The sequence below is a fragment of the Myotis daubentonii genome, chromosome 17 (genome assembly GCF_963259705.1).
Source record: "Myotis daubentonii chromosome 17, mMyoDau2.1, whole genome shotgun sequence".
Classification (NCBI taxonomy): domain Eukaryota; kingdom Metazoa; phylum Chordata; class Mammalia; order Chiroptera; family Vespertilionidae; genus Myotis; species Myotis daubentonii.
The window spans coordinates 29388169-29412221 of NC_081856.1; the positions used below are offsets into that span (position 1 = coordinate 29388169).

At 37.5% G+C, this 24053-nt stretch overlaps 1 protein-coding gene across 9 annotated transcripts in view; it reads left to right on the plus strand.

Moving 5' to 3' along the window:
• The first annotated feature begins 113 nt into the window (after positions 1-113).
• TAF2 (TATA-box binding protein associated factor 2) overlaps positions 114-24053 on the plus strand; it is a 77662-nt gene continuing 53722 nt past the window's right edge. For 4 of the 9 annotated variants that reach the window (XM_059671829.1, XM_059671830.1, XM_059671832.1 and 1 more), the window contains exons 1-6: positions 114-457; positions 882-936; positions 8877-9037; positions 18081-18199; positions 19706-19847; positions 21302-21533. In XM_059671829.1, coding sequence (XP_059527812.1) covers positions 375-457; positions 882-936; positions 8877-9037; positions 18081-18199; positions 19706-19847; positions 21302-21533 — 792 coding nt within the window. In that variant the 5' untranslated portion in view covers positions 114-374. Of the gene's footprint in view, positions 458-881; positions 937-5642; positions 6025-8876; positions 9038-18080; positions 18200-19181; positions 19629-19705; positions 19848-21301; positions 21534-24053 lie in introns of those variants that run through there. The other 5 variants (XM_059671838.1, XM_059671835.1, XM_059671837.1 and 2 more) reach the window with 5 other exon arrangements.

Genomic DNA, 24053 nt, shown 5'->3' on the forward strand with positions numbered 1-24053 from the left:
ATAGACACTGAATGGCAAATACGGAACCCGCCAGTATCGCGCAAGCCCCGCCCGAGACTCACCAACACTTCCGGCGCCGTCGCATTTCCGCTGACGTCGGAGGTCACAGGTGACAGGCAGGATGTCGAGTGGCGGTGGTGTTGAGCGGTGGCTGAGAGCAGCATCTCCATGACCCGAGTTTGGCGAGGGCGGCTGAAGGGATCCTACGTTGGGGAGCGAGTTGGAGGCGGAGGCGGAGGCGGCGGGGCTGGCCGTGGGCGCCGGGGAGCCCGGCCGGGGGCGTGACTGCGGGGAGCGGGAGCGGCGGGGCCGGCGCCGGGTGATGCCCGCCGCCCTCGGGGAAGCCGGGCAGCCCAGCTCCGCGGGATCGCTTCATGCCGCCCACCGGCTTGGAGCCCGCCAGAATGAACAGGAAGAAAGGGGACAAGGGCTTTGAAAGCCCAAGGCCGTATAAATTATAAGTATTTTTTCCATCGCCCTTTCCTCTTCGGGGTTTGGCTCTCATCCGTTCTGTTTTGGGTTTTGCGTGAAACTGACCTGGGCTTGGGAAACCTAGTGGGAAACGAGAACCCACTCTCCGCGACGGAAATGCCATTTGTAGGGCGAAACGCTTTGCCCGACAGTGCAATTCAACAGATTTAATGCCCCCTGCAGGTTAATAAACCTTCTTTTCTTAAAATGCAAAACTGTATTTGTCCGAAGAAGTTTATTTTCATGGCTGTTGCTAAATTGAAAAGCAAGTTACCCAAATTTGTAGTATTTTAAAATGAAAGATAAAGTGATTTTTGAGCTGCTTAGGACATAGCCTTTGCTTATACTTAGATAGAATTATGCTTCATTTTAATAATAGAAATATTTTTGTATTTTTTTTTTTAATATACAACCCATCAGGTCGTCTGCATCAACAACATAAACTTCCAGAGAAAATCTGTTGTGGTAAGTACATTGTCAACAATTGTAAGCAGTAACAAATCCACCAGAGCACACACTGGCTTAACTTGGCTACTAAGAGGCCAGTTTTTGGGTTTGTTTTTTTTTAAATACATTTTATTGATTTCAGAGAGGGAGAGAGAGATAGAAACATCGATGAGAGTATCATTGATCGGCTGCCTCCTGCACGCCCCCTACTGGGGGATTGAGCATGTGCCCTTGACGGAATCAAACCCGGGACCTTCTAGTCCCCAGTCCAATGCTCTACCCACTGAGCAAAACCAGCCAGGGCCCAGTTTTGTTTTTTGTTTCTTGGCTGACCTGGTTTATGTGACATCAGTGGCTAATGAAATTTTAGATAAGGTGTTTGAAATCTAGTGCCCCCCCCACCCCCCCGCCCCCATTTAGATGTATAGATTTTGAATACGTTTCCATTCTAGGAAAGTCCTTGACAACCCAGGAACTTAATTTACTCTCTCAGGGGAACCTGTATTAAATAGACCAAAAATGTAGTGAGAGTTGGTTTTCTTTGAGGTATGGCATGAACTTTCCTCTCCAACTTACTTGAGGTGAGCTGTATAGATTTTAAAATGTCATATTTTACTAAGAATCATAGAATCTTGGATTTAGAAGAATCCTTAAAGATTCATTAGGTCCAATTTCCTCATTTAAGGAATTTCTTTTTCAATGTTCCTTGCATATGATTATTTACCTTATACCTTATGGAAGGATACTTTAGATGTGTTGTGTTGTATGAATTGGGCAGAGAAGATACAAGAATTAGGGAGTCTAGTTAAGAGGTTCCTGTACTAATCTAGGTAGTGGAAAGAAAACTGGGTAAAAGAATGTAGAACTGAATTGCTACAGTCTTGCTTTCTCTCATTGGTGTCAAGGCGAAAGTTGATATACACAGTTTCCTTATTCCTCCACCCATTCCATTTCCCCCTTTCCTTTTGCTAGCATTTCTTTTGGTCTGATCTAGACGTTCATTCCTATAAGATCTGCATCCTTGCTTGTTCTGTGTTTGAGCTGTTGTAGTTTTCCATTGACTAGGATGGCCAAGTGAGAGCTTAGACGCAACCTGGTGAATGCCCTGGATTCCACATGTAATTTTTGTCCTATTGTATAGCACAGTGATGGCGAACCTTTTGAGCTCGGCGTGTCAGCGTTTTGAAAAACCCTAACTTAACTCTGGTGCCGTGTCACATATAGAAATTTTTTGATATTTGCCACCATAGTAAAACAAAGACTTATATTTTTGATATTTATTTTATATATTTAAATGCCATTTAACGAAGAAAAATCAGCCAAAAAAATGAGTTCGTGTGTCACCTCTGACACGCGTGTCATAGGTTCGCCATCACTGGTATAGCAGAACCTCAATTCCTGTTTGATCATTGGGATTAGTCATTCCAGCCAGTACAGTGACCTCTTTCTCTGCCTCTTGGTTCAGTGGTATAAGGAGCCTGAAGTGGTCAAGGGACAGTCTCAGCTTCCAGTTTAATGGGAACCATGACTGTGTGCCCTGGTGGTTGCATTTCTCCCTTGACCACTAGGACCTCTGAACACATTGAACCTAAGGTCACAAGGGCAGGAAGTAAAAACCCTTTCAGTGGCCTTTTTGGTGCAATAGTGAAAATAGTCACTCTCACTTTACCCCTTGGTTCCCAGCTCTGTTTGAGCTGTGGAGAAGTGACCCTGTATATTGTCCACTAGCATCCTGTTGGAGGCCTTTCAATTGTTGCTATAACTGAGCCTTTAGTAATTGATCATGCCAGCTGCTTCTGAATGGTAGGGCATAGCACAAAACCAATACATTTTGTGTGTTTAAAGAGTCCATTGCCACACTTCCCTATACACTTGATTGGAAATATGTACGGGTTATTGAAACACAGGTTTAAACTGTGTGGGTCCACTCATGTGGGTTTCTGTGTATAAGTGGACTGGCATGTTGTTCAGGGGTCAACTGTATTTTTCATCTGCAGCTGGAAATCTGCAGATGCAGATGGCTGACTTAAGTGATACATGGATTTTTGACTGTGGATGGTTGATGCCCCTAACCCCTGAGTTGTTTAAGGGTCAATTGTATATTGTAGTTAGGGAAGGAAAATCTAGAATACGTGTCTGTTCTTGTAAGGACAAATCGCTGTCCCCCATGTATGATACATACTCTCTAATGTTATTTTTCTACCAAGTGACTGGTCCTTTCTGGGAAAGTCCCATATTAGAAGCTTAATGTCATCTTCTGCTACTGGGAGGTGGCACTCAGCAGTGCCTTGGTGGGAGGAAGACCATGTCATTAGACCCATGCACAGCCTCCATTTTTGCCACCATGACCGCTGTGTATATTGAGCAAGGTGGGCAGGGAAAGTGTGTGTGACATCTACTGGATAGATGATCTTGCCAGTTGATTTTTGAGGGCTCCTTCTGCAGTGGGTGCCCTCTGATGGTCATTTATGTGATAACAACATGAATATTTTCTTATTATCCCTAGCCTAAGAAATGTATTCTTATACTTAACTTCTCACACCATTTTCTAATTTTCAGTGTTTTAATCTTGTGCTTTTCAAGTCCCCGACCAGCCAGCCAACCCATGAGTATCTAACTGCCTGTGGATCAGTGTAGACATGTACTTGAGGTCATCTCTGCTGCTACAAAGAATGTACAACCAGATTTTTTTTTTTCCCAATGCTCTTTCCACTGTGGGATTTTCTTGCATTGTCTTTCAGGGTCACACTTCAGTGGTGCTAGAATTATTTATAATTCAGATTTGTGCTTTGTCCTATTCTGCTTGAACATGGGGAACTCTATGAGGCTATAGGTGTGGAATGAGGGGAAGGTGGAGAAGCAGTGGGAGCAAGTTCCATTGGATTCTGAGTCACATGTTCATGCTGTTTGTTTGTGCTTTATAAATCTGCTTGGCCTAGTCCAGATGTGTTGTTTCCGTTTAAAAGTGGAAAGCTGCCGCACATGTCCAGTTTTATTCTTCAGAGCTTCTTACTGTACTCAGTTCACGACAGTCATTTCAGGTAATATAGTCTTTCGGAGTCCCAAGGTCACGTGTTCAATCTCTGCTGCAGGGTCTAGTAGTAAACCAGTAGTTGCTTTGCAAATGGAAAATAGTTGTTGGCAGAAGAGGTCATGCCCATACTCCCTGGAATGTGCACCATCATTCTATTGGAAGCTAGATGTCTATCTGGTATGGATATTTCCAATACCATTGGATATGCTGAGTCATAAGGCCCAGGCGGCAGGGCAGCTTGAACCACAGCCTGCTTGAACCCTTTCTTACCTTGGACCCCTCTGTAAGTCTTAATTGGTTATCTAGTAAGCAGTATGCCCAGAATCTGAAGAAACCCACCAAGTTTCATGCCTCTTTTTTTCCCCGTTTAGTGGGCAGTGCAAAATGAAGCAACTTCTCTTCACTTTAGGTCTATTTTTATATGCCTCAGACCACTGGAACCTTAGAAGCTTCATTGATGTGACAAGTCCCTGAACTTTCACGTGATTTAACTCTTACCCTCTGCCATCTGTATTTTTTTATTAAGGCATTTAGAGAATTTGTTATTCCTTTCTCACCAGGTCCAGTTAGCATAATGTTGTTAAAAAGCAGTGTAGCTCTCCATGGGCTATCTGGCAATTAAGGGACTTTTGGAGTATGCTTGACTGAGAAGGAGAGTTGACATTAATTGCTAGGTGACAGTGAAGGGCTTCTTTTATCTTGGAGGCAATTTGCCTCTGATTTTTTTTTTAAGAATTGGGGGTGAGGGAGCATTTGTTTGATAATTAGCTGCTCCACTAGTTACCAAATCAGCTGTGCTGATTTCCTGCAGTAAAAATTCTCCATCTGCAAACATGGTTGGCAAGTTTGTGATACTTCATTATCATTCTCCAAAACCTACTTGACTTGTACTGGCCAAATAATTGAGTTAAATGAAGACGTAGTAGGCATCTTTCAAATGTCTGGTCACTAATCTCTGCAGTTCCCCAGGCATGTTTAGTTGCTTTGATTTACTATCTTAGGGAAGTGAAACAAGTGGTCCAGTGGTGTTTTTAGTCCTATTGTAATCTTCATTCCTTGGTCAGAGAATGAATATGAGGATTTGCTGAGTACTGAAGTATGTACTGTATGTTCTGGGACTGAGAAAATAAGCATTAGTCCTACTCTGAGATAGACTTGAGCCATGACTTTAATACTTGACCTGCAAAGACTTCTAGTCTGACTAATAGAGTATGGTCTGGGAATCCAGGTATTAGTGTCAGTTCAGAAACAAGATATAATAACTCTAGGAAAAGGGCAAAAATTAATTCATTTGAGCTTGACATAGATTTCAAGATTTTAAAAGCAAGATATATGACATTTTAACATTTTTGTAGGCAGGGGGGGAAATTCTATATCGAGGGGAGATTGCAGTTGTAGGAGAGGGTAATTAATAGAGCAGGATTTCTTTTTTTTTTTTTTTTTTAATATTTTATTGATTTTTTTACAGAGAAGAAGGGAGAGGGATAGAGAGCCAGAAACATCAATGAGAGAGATCGATCAGCTGCCTCCTGCACGCGCCCCCCCCCCCCCCCCCAGTGGGGATGTGCCCGCAATCAAGGTACATGCCCTTGACGGGAATCGAACCTGGGACCCCTGAGTCCGCAGGCCGACGCTCTAACCACTGAGCCAAACCGGTTCGGCTAGAGTAGGATTTCTGAAGATACTATGGAGAATCACCACTAGTAGAAGAATTCTTAAGCAGGAGGGAATGATAGGTACATGTAACAGAGCGGGAAGATAATTGATGGGTGGTGGAAGAGGGGTTGAAGTTAAGGATCTTGGGAGAATGGAGAAGAAAGTAGCTCTAAAAGGATTGTAGTGAGAAACTGGAGGAGATTGAGGAGCAGGAGAGTTTAATGTGGTTGAACAGGAAGACTAGGAGAGAAGTATTAAGGGCAAAGGATAGAAATTGTAGGCATTCTGAGCAGCGATGAGGTGTCTTCAAGAGTGTGATCTTGATTGTTGTCCCTTAAGGGATGTGAAGATCATAGGAATTGAAGTAAAGGAATTTTGAAGCTGTTACTCAATGGATCAGATATACCTTCAATCAGGTAACTTAGAGTGATGGCAGAGATGGGTTAGAAAGGGAGAGTCTGAACCTGCAGTGAATGTTGGGGAATTTGGGAGGATAATATAACTTGTATGGCATAAACACAAAGGAAAAGAAGTAAAAAAAGAATAATAAAAACATTTATTAGGCATACATTAGATGCCAGCTATGATTTTAAGTGCTTTTTATGTATTAAATTGCTCCATTGTCATAACACTAAAAGATAGTGTCATTATTCTTGTTTTACAGATGAGGAAACTGAGACACAGAGAGCTAGAGTAACTTAGCCCAAGATTAGTAGTGGAGCTGGGATTTGAATGCAGGCAGTCTGTCTCCAGAACATGTACATTTAATTTGACAGCGACACTATACTACCCTTGCTCATTTACTACATGCTCTAAAATCTGTAAATTGTCCAGGAGTAGCAGTGGAAACTAGGTGTCCTGTTTTCCCCTCCTCTAATTTATAGTGAATGAAAGAAAAAGTAGCTTCTTGTCAAGGGGGATTCAAGAGACATTTCATGTAAGGCTAGAAGGTAGAGGAGATTTTTTGAAAAAATTGAATGACAACAGGGGAGGTTACTTAAAGTAGGGTAGAGGCTCTAGGAGGATGGGCAGCTCTGAGGTGGGGAGAGAGCAAGGAGCAAGGAAGAGATGAGAGTGAGTGAGATGTTAGATGACCTGGGAGCAGTTACACCAGCTGCTGAGGATGCCAATCAATGGGACTGAGCATTGCAGGCAGGTACAGGTTAGGGCTCTAGTTGGTGTCAGAGACCTGATGATTCAAGGAGACTGGGCTTTCCTTACCTTCACGAAATACACATCATTCACTATTTTATTACTGTTAACCTTAGTTTAGTTCAGGGGTCCTCAAACTTTTTAAACAGGGGGCCAGTTCACTGTCCCTCAGACCGTTGGAGGGCCGGACTATAGTTTAAAAAAAAACTATGAACAAATTCCTATGCACACTGCACATATCTTACTTTGAAGTAAAAAAACAAAACGGGAACAGATACAATATTTGTATTTGCATGTGGCCCGCGGGCCGTAGTTTGAGGACCCCTGGTTTAGTTTACTGTTAACCAAATCTTGTTCTTATGTCTCACCCATATAGCTAGCTGTTGACAGCACTTTCCATAATCTTTTCTGGTTTACTTTTGACATTATCTTGGTTCTGCTTGCTGTCTTTCAACTGATCCAAACTGATTTGTGTAGATTGGTAAGTGCATTGCCGATGTGCTAATTAAGGGAATTTGAGTCTTCTTTCCTACAGTTGCTCACAGTTTACACCTTTAAACACAGAGACTTCATCAACACTATTTTTGCATTTGCTCTTTCTGCTCTCATTGGCTTTCTCATAGGTCTGTCCAGATGGTTTAGTTAAGGATGTATGGCTTTTCTCTTATTTTGGAGGGAGGGGAAAAAGCTACTGGATCTCTAGGTTTTTGAGCAGTTGGGTTGGATGTTATCTAAAAATTCTTGCATGTATTTTAAAAGCTTTACACTGAGACATGGCATAATGGATGGAAATCAGTTGGAATCATTTAGAAGTGGATTTGAATCTTAATTTTCCATTTGTTAATATAATTTCTAAACTGTTATCTGTAAATGTATAACATAGTCCTTATCTTTTAAAGTTGTTATTGGAATTAAAACATAGAAAAGTAGTATAATATCTGGTGTATAGTGGTGCTCATTAAACAGTAGCCATTATAATTGTTATAATCTAGCCTTCTATGTTTATTGCCTACATTTCATCTTAGCTATTCCTGTTGCAGCCTCTGAGATTTTTCTCTTCACTTTGCAGCCCCTGAAATGTTACTGTTATATGCCCTCCCATATTTTGTGTTTGAGAACATCAGTGTTCAACCCTAAGATATCTAACTTACTGGACAGATATTCCATGTTTCATTGGTCTGTCTTTCCCATTTGAACACAAGAGGGTGGTGGTCAGTCAGTGTATTTAGCTGTCTCTCATGTCTTAGGTACATTTTTCAGATAGATTGCTCACCACACAGCTAACATGGTAGAATTACATGTGTATGGTCTCTGGGTCTCCAGCATCTTGAAGTATCTGCTGCTCTAAGAGGCAGCAACAGATTTCCCCTACTTTTCTGAGTATCCCTGTAGCTCTTGCCTCTTCACATTTCTGATTTATCTCTCATTAGTAGTGACTCATACTTGTTAGCTTCATTGATGTAGTTTTTTTTTTTTATCCTATTTGGGGAGGCGGGGGGGGAAGGTTTTTTCACTCACTGACATGGTTTTGATTTTCTTTCTGCTCTGTCATTCTTTTTTCCTTCCTCTCTGTTTGGGTTCCAGTCTGATTAGAAATTATTACATTTGAGAGTAGTGAGTCCTTTTACTTTTTCCTAGCAGATGGTTTAATATTCACTGGTAGTGAATGTGAACCACCAGGATGATAAAGCATACATAATTTATTTCCACTCAGTCACTAGGACAGTGATGGCGAACCTTTTGAACTCGGCGTGTTAGCATTTTGAAAAACCCTAACTTAACTCTGGTGCCGTGTCACATATAGAAATTTTTTTATCTTTGCAACCATAGTAAAACAGAGACTTATATTTTTGATATTTATTTTATATATTTAAATGCCATTTAACAAAGAAAAATCAACCAAAAAAATGAGTTCACATGTCACCTCTGACACACGTGTCATAGGTTCGCCATCACTGCACTAGGACATGTTTGAAATGAAGATAGTTGGAGAGCACTTGTATGTACTATATATAGCTATTTGGGATTATGGAGTGTACTGTGTGAAATCAGAGAAATATGTTCTAAAACATACCAATCTTAATTATAATGAAATTATTATTATTTATCTTTACAGGGATTTGTGGAACTGACTATATTTCCCACAGTTGCAAACTTGAATAGAATCAAGTTGAACAGCAAGCAGTGTAGAATATACCGAGTAAGGATCAATGATTTAGAAGCTGCTTTTATTTATAATGATCCGACATTGGAAGTTTGTCACAATGAATCAAAACAGTAAGTTATACACTATAAAAGTTGCTCTTTCTAACAGTCCTTTTTTTCACATGATTTGATTAATTTTTTCAGTTTAGTTTTCCAAGATTATTATTAGACTTTGGTTCCTAGGCTTGTTTGCTTTTTTTCTAATTATAATTTCTGTTGCTTTTACCACTCTGCACATTCAGTTTAAAAAATTTGCCGAAACCGGTTTGGCTCAGTGGATAGAGCGTCGGCCTGCGGACTGAAAGGTCCCAGGTTCGATTCCGGTCAAGGGCATGTACCTGGGTTGCGGGCACATCCCCAGTAGGAGATGTGCAGGAGGCAGCTGATCAATGTTTCTCTCTCATCAGTGTTTCTAACTCTCTATCTCTGTCCCTTCCTTTCTGTAAAAAATCAATAAAATATGTTAAAAATTTTTACTAGCTCTGCCCAACATAGTAAATTATTAAGTTTTCCTTCTTCAGTCTACAGTTTTAAAGAAGTACTATTGGAGAACTTTAAATAAGTTTTCTTAGCCATTTTTTTTCTTTTGATGTTTTAAAAAATATTTACTTCATAAATATTAAATGTAATTTTTAATAAGTTAGATGGTCATCAATCTATAGACCAGAGACTACTTTAAAATATTCTATAAAGTATTTTAACTACTTTAGAATATCATATAAAATACTGTGTCTGAAATATCTCATTCTTTATCTTAAATAAATATTGCATGTCTTGAAGCTACTTGTGATTTTTATCAGTAAACATGTTGTGATCAATTTTTTATGTTCTGCTTTTTTCATTTAAATATTTTGTTTTCACTTTTCCATGTTTAATATGATAGGCTTCATTTTTTATTATTTTTATGGTCGGTTAACATTCCACTTAGTCTGCTGTAGTTTGAATGATTATTTTCTAGTTGTTTGGCATGAGTACAATTTCCAGTTGTGATCATAAGTAATGTTGAGTAAGTATTTTGGAACAGATTAGTTTTTTTTGCATTTGAATTATAGGATTATCATTGTTAAGGCTCTTCTTAGCATTTTACTTGATTGTGTTCCAGTAAGATTTGTACTGATTTAAATACTGGCACTTTTGTTTTCAAAGCTTTGATAGTGTTGGCTTATATCATTTCTGTGATTCTCAGTGTTTTGGGGTAGAATGTTCCAAACTATAAAATCTTTTTTTTTATTATTATAAACTGTTAAGTACTCATCTAGATGTGTAATAAGTGCATTAAGGCAGCAGTTTCTCAAAGTTATGATTCCCAGACAAGCAGCATCAACATCACCTGGGAATTTGTTAGAAATGCAAATTCCCAAGCATTACCCCAGAACTACTGACTGAAAACTAAGGGTGGGGGTCCTGCAGTTTGTGTTTTTATAGCCTATCAGGTGATTCTGATACAAATTAAAGCTTGAGGATCACCATCTAAAGCAGTGATTCCCAACCTTTTTTGGCCATGCCCCGCCTAAGCATCTCTAAAATCCTGATGGCTTCCCCTGTGACATACAATTCTTATTATTCAAAAAGTAAACTATTGCCGAACCGGTTTGGCTCAGTGCATAGAGCGTCGGCCTGCGGACTCAAGGGTCCCGGGTTCGATTCCAGTCAAGGGCATGTACCCTGGTTGCGGGCACATCCCCAATGGGGGGCGTGCAGGAGGCAGCTGATAGATGTTTCTCTCTCATCGATGTTTCTAACTCTCTATCCCTCTCCCTTCTTCTCTGTAAAAAATCAATAAAATATATATTAAAAAAAAAAAAGTAAACTATTCACGTGGAGGAAGCCTAAAAGGCCATTAACTTGGTCTAAATTAGCTTCCAAAGAACATGGCTTCCATGAAAAAGAAAAAGAAAAAAATGAAAGGACAGTTGAGGTACTGAGGAAGAAATCACTAAGAAATTGTTTTTAAAAAATAATGTGAAGTGATATGAAAAAATTGCAAGTAAAGTTTCAGAACATATAATAGAGAACTGAAATGCATAAATATGTCACAATATATATTTGTATACTGTATATGAGGCCCCTAGAACCACAAGAAAAGCTAAAAATTCATTCACTGTTAATAACTCATTCTTGAATTGCCCCCCTTAAAAATCAAATTCGGGCGTGTGCCCCATGTTCGGAACCACTGATCTAAAGGGATTGGGAGGGTTGAGAAAGGAAGTTTATCTCTAGATACTTATGATCCAAGTAATCACTGGTTTAGAATCTTTCTAACTCAGAGAAGAGAAGAGAAAATGGTACTGGGAAAATTCAGGGAATCTCTGAATTGCTCCTGTGCCTTCCCATTTCATAACGGTGATCGGTTGTTGAAATTACATTGCTTTTACAGCCATACTTGTAGAACTGACATAAAAGGACTTACTACAAAATCATCTTCATCCTCTTTTCCCCAGAAAAAAGCCATCTGCCTTTGGAGTAGTAACTATATATGGAAACTAATGAATGGAAAAGGCAGCTGTAACAGGGCAAGTGGATGACCATTGCCTTGCCAGAGGCCAAAGTGCTACCCTGTCGAGCCTAGAACTCTGAATTTGATGACAGGGTTAAGAAGCCTCTCCATCTGCCAGTCAGGTCTCAAAGAAGATAACCTGTGGCATTACAATGACAAGAACAATGACTCCAAATATGTTGAGGGAGCACGCTTTACTTTGCTATGGTTATTGTGAGCTGTTGATATCCCTTAAAAATTTCCCCTAGTGATAGGGAAGGTGCCTCATGAATTTTAGTGTTGTAAGTAAAGAGAAGGAAGTCATGAAGGAGAATCTTTTCCAAGGTTAGGAATTTGGGGAAGATAGAATATACCTAAAATTTTCTTTTCAGCAAGAGCCAGAGCTCAGTCATGGTCACTTAATAAATCTTTGCTTACTACATCTGTTTTTCTGCCTAGCTCTAGAATTTTTTATAAAAATTTTTATAAGAGTTTATTTGAGCCAAACTAACTGTATCCTGGGAAACAAGATCTCAAATGCTCCCTAGCTCTAGAATCGTGATTGCTTTTTTAAAAATCCTCACCTGAGGATATGTTTTTTAGAGAGAGGGAGAGAGAAACAGAAACGTCGATGTGAGAGAAACATCAATCTGGATATGTGCCCTGACCAGGAATCAACCCATGATCCTTCAGTGCATGGAATGATGGCTCCAACCAACTGAACCATACCAGCCAGAGCTTGAGTACCTTGTTAAAAAAATACATATATATTTCCTTATTGATTTCAGAGAGGAAGGAAGAGGGAAAGATACAAACAATAATGAGAGAGAATCATTGATCAGCTGCCTCCTGCACACCCCCTACTGGGGATCGAGCCTGCAACCCAGGCATGTGCCCTTGGCCGGAATCAAACCTGGGACCCTTCAGGCCGCAGGCCGACGCTCTATCCACTGAGCAAAACTGGCTAGGGCTTGAATACCTTTTAAGAAAGATGACATTAATTATTTTTGCTGATGTCTGTTCTCTGACTGTTCATAAAAGATTTCAGATTCCTTTTAGAATTTTATTAGACAATAGTTTTTTTTAAGTTCCTAATGAAATTAGCCTGTAGACTTTTTTTTTTTATTTGGTTGTAGGATAAAAAAATATAGGATGGTATGTGTACATTATTAAGTTACTGCACAATTCCTCAAGGAAAGCTAGATTTGGTTTTGATATTTCTGATTATCATCCCAGAGAGGGAAGCACTATGACTTGTAAACACTATTATTTATTACTTGTAAGATTCATAAGATACAAGACAGAAACATACCAGTTATCCAGAAGAAATATTGCTGCTTTTTTTTTTTTTTTTTTTGCAATTAGATATGAAAAATATTCCCATGGGTGACATTTTTGAAGGGGACTTTGGGAAAGGCAGATAGTTAAGGTAATTAGCATATCCTTAGATACTTCTGTTATCTTTCCTGTTTCTGAAATCACTTACTTTTTTCAATAAGCCAATAAAATTTCCACTATAGTTGAAACAAAAAAAATGTATGACAGTTTTGAAATTGAAAATTATATTTAAAATTATTGGTGGTAAATGTGATCTTTAATACATACAAGAATGTCCTAACATTCAAAGAAGTAATATACTACTTCGTCACATTTTCTTATTTGTTCTAAAGTTGAGATGCCAGGCCCTCATATTTTTAATGGAAAGAATGTGCTTACTTACCTTGGTTGAGATTCAGCACCTTTGAACTATAGGAGGATTGTAAGAAAGGGAAACATAGAGACTAAAAGGCATTTCTGCCTATTTTAACCAACTGAATGTTAACTTACCCATAAGTAGTTAGCAACTAAAAACCCAATGGCTTATGTAACATCTTTAAGGCTTTTCTCTCTTTTTCTCGCCCCCTCCTCCCCCAGCTTATTGTCTGCTAGAAAAATAAAATAATTGCAACACTTGAAGTTTCTTCAAATATATTTTGTGTTTGAACCTTATGTATTATAGATAGATTATAGTTTGCCTCCATAAGTGGTAGGACTCTTTGGTGTGTTCTTTTTCTTTTCTTTCTTTTTTTTCCTGCTTTTTCTGTATTTCTTCTTAGAATAAAATAAATGTAGACTTTGTGTCAGATAACCTGTTTCTATAGATAGGTAGCCTACAGTAGCTGACTTCTTTCCTTCATCTGTGTTTCTTTTCCTTTCCTAGATAGGCATTGCCACTTTGAGAAGACCTTTTTTATTTTGCCTGAAAAGTCTCAACTTTTCAAAGTTTCAACAATCAATTTCTGTTGGCTGGCATTTTTTCCCCCTGTATGTAAACTGTCAAAACTAAAGGCAAGGAAAAAATTTGATGTTGACACAGATGTAGAGTAATTAAAACTCTCAAACACTGCTAGTAGAAAAGTAAATTGAGTTTGAATATATGCATACTGTATGATTGACAGTCTCACTCCTAGGCATACACCCAGTAGAAGCATGTTCATGTGTTCACCAACAAATTCACACAGCAACATTCACAGCAACATTTATAATAGTCAACACTGGAAATTACTTAAAGATGCATCAATGGTAGAATAGTAGATTCTGGTGTATTCTCACACTATTGGAATTCTAAACGGTAATAAGAACGAATGACCAATAACTAAATGTAATAATATGGATGGATCTCTCAAACTTAACGTCAAGTAAAAGAAGTCAGATACAAGAGAATGTATATTAAGCTGTTAATCTAGCACATTAGATGTCATAATAATGAGTTTTCCTTGGCGGTGGGAAGTGGGGCTTGGCTAGTGATTATCAGAGGGCACAAGACGGCTTCTAGAGGCTGGCAAAGTTCTGTTCTTGTTCTGTATACTGGCTTTGGTTTTGTGAAAGTTCATCAAACTATATACTTAGAGTATATATACTTTTCTGATGTAAATTGTGCTTCCATGAAATATTTTTAAAAAAGAGAAAAATAATTGAATCTTAAGGCTTGCAAAATCTGCACCTATAGTTTATGTTACTAATCCTCACCTGAGGATATTTTTTCCATTGGTTTTTAGAGAGAGTAAAAGAGAAGGAGGGGAGGGGGAGAGAGAGAGAGAGAAAGAGAGAGAGAGAGAGAAACAAGGATGTGAGAGAGACACATTGATTGGTTGCTTCCCACACAAACCCCAACCAGGCCTGGGGATTGAGCCTGCATGCAACCCAGGTACATGCCCTTGACCAGGAATCGAACCTGAGACTCTTTGGTCTGTGGGCCAATGCTCTAACCTCTGAGCAAACCGGCCAGGACTGCACCTATAGTTTTAAGAAGCACACGTTCTTTATTTGACAAAGAATTAACAGGTTATTTTAATATAATGTGAGTGATTATAATAGACTAGAAGCCTAATGCACGAAATTCATGCAAGGGGCTCCACTCTTGCAGCCCCGGCTGCCTGGGCCCTCACAGCCCTGGCTTCGTCCAGAAGATTGTCCGGAAGGTCGTCTGGATGGTCATTCTGCTGTTCGATCTAATTAGCATATTAGCTCTTTATTATATAGGATTCCATCACCTTAATTTTCCAGTTTTTCAGTATCCCCTACAGCATTACTCATCTTTCACTTTATTTCCTTGACGAGGACTGGGAGTTGGTGGGGTGGGGTGGGCTGGTTATAGGGCAAGAGCACATTAATATTTTGTAGTCATTATTCTGAAAATTAAAAACATTTATTATAATCTTCCTTGTAGTTTTTGGCTTTTATGAGGTTATTATGAAAGAAAACATTTGATTCTTATTATGAAAGCAAACACTGAAATCCAAAACATGAGAAAAGTATTTCTTATAACTGACTTCCTATTAGATTTCATTTTTAATGACTCACCATTTTATTTGGATCACTTTACCTTTTCTGAAGAAATGAGGACATTAAGAGAATAATTTCCCATAAAGAAACTGAGCAGCCTAATATGTGATATTTAAATTTGGCATTTTGTGTAACAATTATTTTTTAATTTTGCATTTCACAGATAATGGGGAAATTACAAGTTCTTTAACTGTCTTTCAAATTTCTTATTTTTGAAATCTTATTGAAAATAAATTGTAATCTATAGATGTATTAAGTAGTCTTTAAAATTAGATGTTACATTAAGTAAGTGCTGGCAAAGATGAGGAGCAACTGGCAGTTTCATATTCTGCTGATAGGAACACAGAGGAACACAGTTCGGCAGATTCTTATAAACTTAACGTATATTTACCATATCACTCTGGAGCCCCACTCCTGGGTATTTGTACTCCTGAAATGAAAATTAAAGTCACAAAGAAACTGATACTCTTTTGTTAATAAAAGCTTTATTTGTGATAGCCACAAGCTGGAAACAACCCAGATGCCTTTCAGTGGGTGAATGAATAAAGAATCTGTGGCACAATCTATGCAGTGGAATACTATTCAATGTAAAAAGCAACAGTGGAGATACATGTAACACTTTTCTTGAATTTCAGAAACATAATGAGTGGGACAAGCCAGCCTAAGAGGTTACATTCTGTTGTTTCATTAAAAAAAAAAAAAAAAAAAAAAAAAAACTTAAAAAAAATTTATAAATATTTGTATTGATTTCAGAGAGGAAGGGAGAGGGAGAGAGAGAGAAACATCACTGATAAGAGAGAATCATTGATCGGCTACCTCCTGCACAGCCCACACTGGGGATCAAGCCCACAACCCGGGCATGTGCCCTGACCAGGAATCGAACCCTGACCACCTGGTTCATAGGTCAACCCTTAATCACTGAGCCATGCTGGCTGGGCTGTTGTTCCATTTTTTTTACACCAGGCATAGCACAAGAATGACCTTTTGGGATGATGAAGCTGTTCTCTGTCCTGATTGTGGTGATAGTTACTCATGTGTTAAAATGTATAGAGTTGTAGCCCGGCCAGTGTAGCTCAGTTGGTTGAACGTAGTCCTATGCATCAAGAGGTCCACAGTTCGATTCCTGGTCAGGGCACATGCCCAGGTTGCGGGGGTGCAGGAGGTAGCCGATCAGTGTTGATGCATTAATGTTTCTATCTCTCTTTCTAAAATCAATAAAAACATATTTTGCCAAAACCAGTTTGGCTCAGTGGATAGAGCGTCGGCCTGCAGACTGAAAGGTCCCAGGTTCGATTCCGGTCAAGGGTATGTACCTTGGTTGCGGGCACATCCCTAGTAGGAGATGTGCAGGAGGCAGCTGATCGATGTTTCTCTCTCATCGATGTTTCTCTCTCCTTTCCTCTCTGTAAAAAATCAATAAAATATATTTTTAAAAAAACAAACATTTAAAAAAAACATTTATAGAGTTGCATACCAAAGAAGAAGGTTACTTTTACTGTCTGATAATTCTAAGAATGGGTAGTATGTGAGAACCGAGTTTTTGTTGTGATCCTGGAGTTTTTACATCTTTTATTTTATATATTTATCTAATAGAAATTATTAAAATTATTGAGCAGTCTGTTTAATTCCAGAGCTTTAAGTTATGTACTTGTTGAAAGCATAGTTAATACTACATCTTTCCTAGTTAGTAGAGAAGTGAAGATGGGGGAAGAATGGCCTCTGTCAAGTTAAGAATGTATAACTGAATGTTTTCTTTAATGGCTTTTCCTTGTAATCATTTTGTAGATTAAAAATTTACCAAACTAGTGAAAATGCCACTAACTTTACCTTGTGCATTCATCTAATAGCAGGTGAGACACATAAAGGTGACAGGGAGAATATGGCTCATGGTGTTGCTCTTTCATCTTGTTTTCTTGCTCTTGCCATTCATTGTCTGTCTTTTTTCCATTTCTTCCATATTCCTTTAAGTGATTTCAGGGAGGAAGTGTAATATGTGTACATGTAAGTTTTTTTTATGGAATAAAATTAGAAAATCAGATGAGAACAATGTTTTCATATTTCCACAAGACTTCTGTGTATTGTTTTCATCCAATGGGAGGTAAAATCAAGTAACTGTTGGACAAATAAACTTATCAAGTACCCCTGGCATATAGGGGATATAACAGTGAACCAGCCCAGAGTTCTCCTTACTCATTAAGCTTACATTGTCATCCACTGGGGAGTGATGAGGAGCAGTATTATATTTTGAGGAGTTGATTTCTATCCTCATATGTTTTGTGTATCAAGACCATCAGGTGGTTTGATTTTTAAAAAAATATTGTGCCCTTGACCAGAATTGAACCAGGACCCTTCAGTCCCCATGCCAATGCTCTATCCACTGACCCAAACCAGCTGGGCTCCCTCATGTTTTAATCACTTTAATACCTGTCAGATTATAAGGCCTGTTTAATCTATTCAAATTTTTACCAGATTGATAAAGAATAATTATTTCTTAAAGTCTACATATACTGGTATTCTCTACATTTATATCAGGAAAGTGTATTGGCTTTGGCATTCCAAAATTATTGGATAATGTGATAATCATAATCATATAGCATTGGTGAGTGGACTATATGTGTCACTGAATTTGTAGTTCAGTAGTTTTTTTTCTTGGTGAGTAGAGTAATAGTTACATGGCTAAAAAGCGTTCTTATGAATTATGTAAGACTATATAATGCTTACAAACAAATGCTATCAAATATTTAAAAAAATGCTTGGTGAACTATATGGCGTATTGTTAAAATTCCTTTCTTTTTTTTTTTTTTTTACCCCCAGGAGAAATCTCAATTATTTTTCCAATGCTTATGCAGCTGCGGTGAGTGCTGTGGATCCTGATGCAGGAAATGGAGAACTTTGCATTAAGGTTCCATCAGAGTTATGGAAACACGTTGATGGTAAAATACCAAGATGTTATTGACTGTGCAGTACAATCACGTTAGGTTCAGTGACTAGAACCTTGACATGAAAACAATGTCAAAATTATAAATTTAAGTAATCGCCAGTTGGAATCTTTTTTTTCCCTTACGGATCACAGGCTAACAGGAAAATAGCAATGAAGGGGTGTGACAGAAATCAACTAATTTCACTGTTGTTTTTAAAGTGAAAGTTAGAAAAAAAAATCAGATGACTGGAACAGTTTGTCGAGATTTGAAATTCCACACAATATCAAATCAGTTTAGGGTTTTAGCATTTTATAGCAGGAAGAATCCTAAAAAATCATCATTCCTTCCTTTTACAGAAGAGTCATCTGAAGTTGAAAGAGAGTAAGTGACCTGCTGAAGGTCATTATTAATAGTAGAGTCAAGGCTAGAACATAGGGTTTATAACACCCACTCTGCATACTTTTGAGCATAGTTTTATTTCTAAATTTTTATTTTCTTGAATATATTTATAGCCATTATAATTATTATATAAAACTTTTTGCCTACCTTTATTTGGCCTTATAAAAATTAAACATGATACGGAAGTAAAACACATTTTGTTTTGATTTTGCATATTGCTAATTTTTTTGTGGGGGGGGATTATTTTGAGGGGGGAGTTTTGCTTAATTTAGGGTACAGACATGGAAAGTCATCATTGTATTTTCAGAGATTGGGGATAGTGCATATGGTTATAATGTTTTGGGGAAATTAAAAGAAACAACTTTTAAACTTAATATGAAAGCAACACATTCTGTGGAAATCAAGTGAGACAAAAAAAAACACATAATAAATAATGCATAATGTAAATTCTTGGGTAAGCTTTCCCATGTACCCTACCCTTCATTTCTTCATCTACTCCCAAAGTCAACTATGGTTAACTATCTGTGGGGAAATGTAATAATAGAACAAACCTTTTTTTTTTTTTTTGGCCTGCTTTTTGTATTTTTTTTAAATTTTTGCGGGGGGTTTCTATGTATTTTAACTTTTATTAAATTTATTAGGCTGACCTTAGTTAATAAAATTACATAGGTTTCAAGTGTACAATTCTATGATATATCATCTGTATGTTGCATTGTATGCCCAGCACCCAGAGTCAAATCTTCCATCACCATATATTTAACCTGAAAAGTATGTCTTCAATTGGATCTAGAAGAGGAGGACTTAAGCGTCCGATGTGGGAGTTGTGAAGTTTTTTCTTTAGGCAGTGTAGCATTTCCAGGAATGTTGACATGAGGACATGGCATAGCCAAAGCTACATTTCCAAGAACACAGCAGTGACTAGAATTGAATGGAGCCAAGGACACCTGTGAAGGCAGGCTATGGAATTAACCTAGGTGGAGAGATGGTGAAACCTGAACTTGGTTAAGGAGTGTGGTTTTTCATGAGCCTTTTTATGTTCAGTGTAAGTTTGCTCTTATTACATAGACCACTAATTTACATATTTATGTATCAATGCATGTGTGTATTTATTTGTTGCAGAATTAAAGGTCCTAAAGATACACATCAATTTTTCTTTGGATCAGCCAAAAGGAGGTCTTCATTTTGTGGTACCCAGTGTAGAGGGAAGTATGGCAGAGAGAGGTGCTCATGTTTTCTCTTGTGGGTATCAGAATTCCACAAGGTAGATTACTCATTCTTATATATTTTAGTTAATTTCATTTTCAATGTAAATACAATACATGTTTTTAGTATAAAATGAGAAGTACCAGCTTGATTCCCCCAATCTCTTCTACCTCTTTCTTGTTCTATTAGTCATTCCTCCTCAATATGTCTTCTCTCTCATTTGTAAGTATATTGTTCTAAAATAATCTCAGGTCTTTTATTTTTATTTTTTATTTTTTTTAAAATATATTTTATTGATCTTTTACAGAGAGGAAGGGAGAGAGACAGAGAGCTAGAAACATCAATGAGAGAGAAACATCAATCAGCTGCCTCCCGCACATCTCCTACTGGGGATGTCCCCGCAACCCAGGCACATGCCCTTGACCGGAATCGAACCTGGAACCCTTTAGTCCGCAGTCCGACGCTCTATCCACTGAGCCAAAACAGTTTTGGCAGGTCTTTTATTTTTTAACTATATATTGAAGTAAACAAAAAATTACACAAGTTGTATATAAAAAGTTCAATAAATTTGCCCAGGTGAACAAACCTATGTAATCCACACTCACATCAAGAAAAAGAACATTACCAGCATCTCAGAGTCTCTTTCCCACCCATTTCCATTCACTGCTTCCCTACCTGAAATTCTCCTGCCGAAGGGTAATCACTGTTCTGATTTCTAAAATACCCCGATTAATTACACCTGTTTTTGAACTTGGTATACATGGAAGCATATGCATTATGTTCTTTATATCTGGCTTTTTTTGTTGAACACTATGATAGTGAGATTTAGTTTGATTGTGTGTAATTGTAATTGTAGTTCTGTAGTTCACTACATGTTGTTGAAATACTACTTTATGGTATGCATTTTCTTCTGAGATTATTAACTCCTCCAAACCAGGGATGATATCTTATATTTCTTTGTGTTTCAGTGCTACTTATAGACCCTGGCACATAATAAAACCTGACCTGAATTGATAGAAAGTCAACTAGAAATTTATGTATGGCTTTACCAGCCCTGTTTGAATTTATACAATGTATCACATACTCCAAAAAAGCGATTTTCTAACTTATGAAATAGATTCTGAATATTAATTGTATTTTTAAAAATTTATTATCAGTATTTTTAGTTTCTGGAAATGAGTGCTACATCAAAACTAACATATGAATATACAAACGAAATTTATTTTCATTTTTAAAATTGCAAACGGAGAATTGCTTACCTCTTATTAGGGTTTAAACTGAAGGTACCACAAGATACATTTACTTAATATTGGCAGATAATATTTGGAGACAAGTTTCTGTCTTTAATAAAATTCTTCCACATTACACAGTAAAAAAAAACACTTCAGTATTCAAATAGCTAAAGTTTCTTATTGTAGTTATTCTATGAATTGTAAAAGTAATTTATACATGGGTAAAGCAATTTTGGTTACACTTTCAACATATTTCTTATATTGTTGATCTTTTTTCTAGATTTTGGTTCCCATGTGTTGACTCATACTCTGAATTATGTACATGGAAATTAGAATTTACAGTAGATGCTGCGATGGTGGCTGTTTCCAATGGTGATTTGGTGGAGACAGTGTATACCCATGATATGAGGAAGAAGACCTTCCATTACATGCTTACCATTCCAACAGCTGCGTCAAATATCGCCTTGGCCATTGGACCTTTTGAAATACTTGTAGATCCATATATGCATGAGGTATGGCTTCTTGCTCCTTTCTCCCCTTTTGCCCTTTCACTCTTGAGAAAAAGAAGGATATAAATGAAATATTAAGTTTTTCTTAACTCTTCTTTTAACTGTCAAGAATATCATTCTAGAGAAAAGGTTTACTTGTCTGATATATATTTAATGATGTGAATTCCTTTCAAAATATTGTCATAATAAAATTTCAGATTTTTTCCAACAGAGGTCTTCACATTCAAAAGAGCTTCAATTATATATTGATTAGAGTATATAGGCTAATTTTGGTAACTAATTATGCACATTAATAATGTCATCTTTTTGTTTGGCATATGTTTATGAATGTTATAAACATCTCTGGACCTGAAAAATTGCAATTCAAAATTAAAGAGCAAGATTTGGTTCTCACTTCAGTATACAGAGGAAAAGAGAAAAGGATGAGACAGGGTTAGAATTCTGCTCAACAAACTCATGAAGGCTTCTTCCAGTGTAACAGATCATTTGTCAATTGAAAGGCCAAATAGTGCTTTTAGGTCTCCCCAGGCATGAGACTGCTTGTAGTTAGAAAGTAATTCACTGGCTATTGATCCTCTGGCTACAGTACACTTTTTTTTTTTTTAATATTTTATTGATTTTTTACAGAGAGGAAGGGAGAGAGATAGAGAGTTAGAAACATCGATGAGAGAGAAACATCCATCAGCTGCCTCCTGCACATCTCCCACTGGGGATGTGCCCGCAACCCAGGTACATGCCCTTGACCGGAATCGAACCTGGGACCTTTCAGACCGCAGGCTGACGCTCTATCCACTGAGCCAAACCGGTTTCGGCTGGCTACAGTACACTTTTAAAGTAACATTTGAATGAATCTATTATTTACCAAAATCCAAAATCTATTAGTTCTTTATGTTTTTAATTTTAGTTATTATTATTTTTAATTTAAGGCTTATACTGTGACCATGTATATCTCAATAGCATTTCTTTGAGTTATGTGAGCAAAAATGGGGGCAATTAGAATTAGACTGTTAGCTCCTCGCTCTGCTCTTGTTTGCTTTTCTGAAATTCACAGGATTTTTGAAATCACTCATGGAAAATATTCAAAATATTTTGGTAATAGTTTTACTTTTAAAAACTGTCTTGACAATGTCTCTGAAAAGCGTATTTGCTGATTAGATTGGCAATGAATTTTATTATCGTTGGTAAATGATCAACTTTAAAATCAACATTTGATTAGTACCTACTTTGTATTTTGGAAGAATTTTTTCTCACGCTGAGCCATTGGATGAGAGAAAGGAAAATGACAAGGTATTTTTCTCAAATACTTAGAGCTCACGTCTTAGTCTTTTTATCTCAAATAGTGTGTGTGTGTGTGTGTGTGTGTGTGTGTGTGTGTTATTGATTTCAGAGAGAGGAAGGGAAAAGGGGAGAGAAACATCAATGATGAGAGAGAATCATTGATCGGCTGCCTCCTACATGCCCCCTACTAGGAATCGAACCCTGACCTTCTGGTTCAAGGGTTGATGCTCAACCACTGAGCCATACCAGCTGGGCTCAAATAGTTTTAATTTTTGCCTCAATATCAGTAGATTTGCTATCATGTAGATTTGTCTGAAAGTGAATTCTTTTTTTGGTGAGTAGTATTTTTTTTGTTTGTGTACCAATAGGAATGTTGATCAGGATGCAATTTGGGCCCTGTCCATTAATAATATATGGATATTCATCCCTCATTATTATGGTAGTCTCTACTCTATTTTTTTATAATGCTATCAGAAGAATAATTTTTATCACACATTGAAACTTTCTTTACCTCCACATTCCTGCAATAATCAGAACTTGTTAGCATGGCTTTCAAGATCTTCTAAAATTTGACCTTAATATTCATTTTTAGCTTTTTTCTAATACATTCCTATTTGTGTTTGTTATATTCAATATAGATAGTTTACTTAGATTTTCCTAATCATACCCTATTTCTGACACTACCTGGAATGTCCTCTTTTCCTCTCCTTACCTATCAGACTTTTGTCCAATTCAAAAAGATTAGCTTATATTCAGTCTCCTGCCTGAAACATTGCCAGCTCATTCTATCAAGGGTGATCTCTGTCACTGTTAATGCCATTCATTTGGCACAGAATCATAAATTGAGACAAGATGGAATGTGATATTTGTGTGTCATGTCCAAGGTGTGATGTAGCCTAATAAGGAAATCAGAATTTCTATTGCAGGCATTTCTTATTTCCTAGCAAGCAATAAGCTCCCTGCAGCTTTCAATATGTAGTTGAGATAGTCGAGGAGGACATTCTATGTGCAGTAAAGATAGTATGATTAGCATTGACTATTAATTATTAAGATAATACTATGACATGTCCAGTGTTCACTGGGTTAGGTATTTCTGAATTACTGGTAGATCTGTAAGTCTTTGAAATGCACATCTTTTTTGTTTTGTATGCAGGAGAATTTTTTACTTAATTTAAAAACAAAGTTTTATTTTCATTCGTTCTAAGCATTTTAGATACTTATAATCCATCATGAATTTGATTTTTA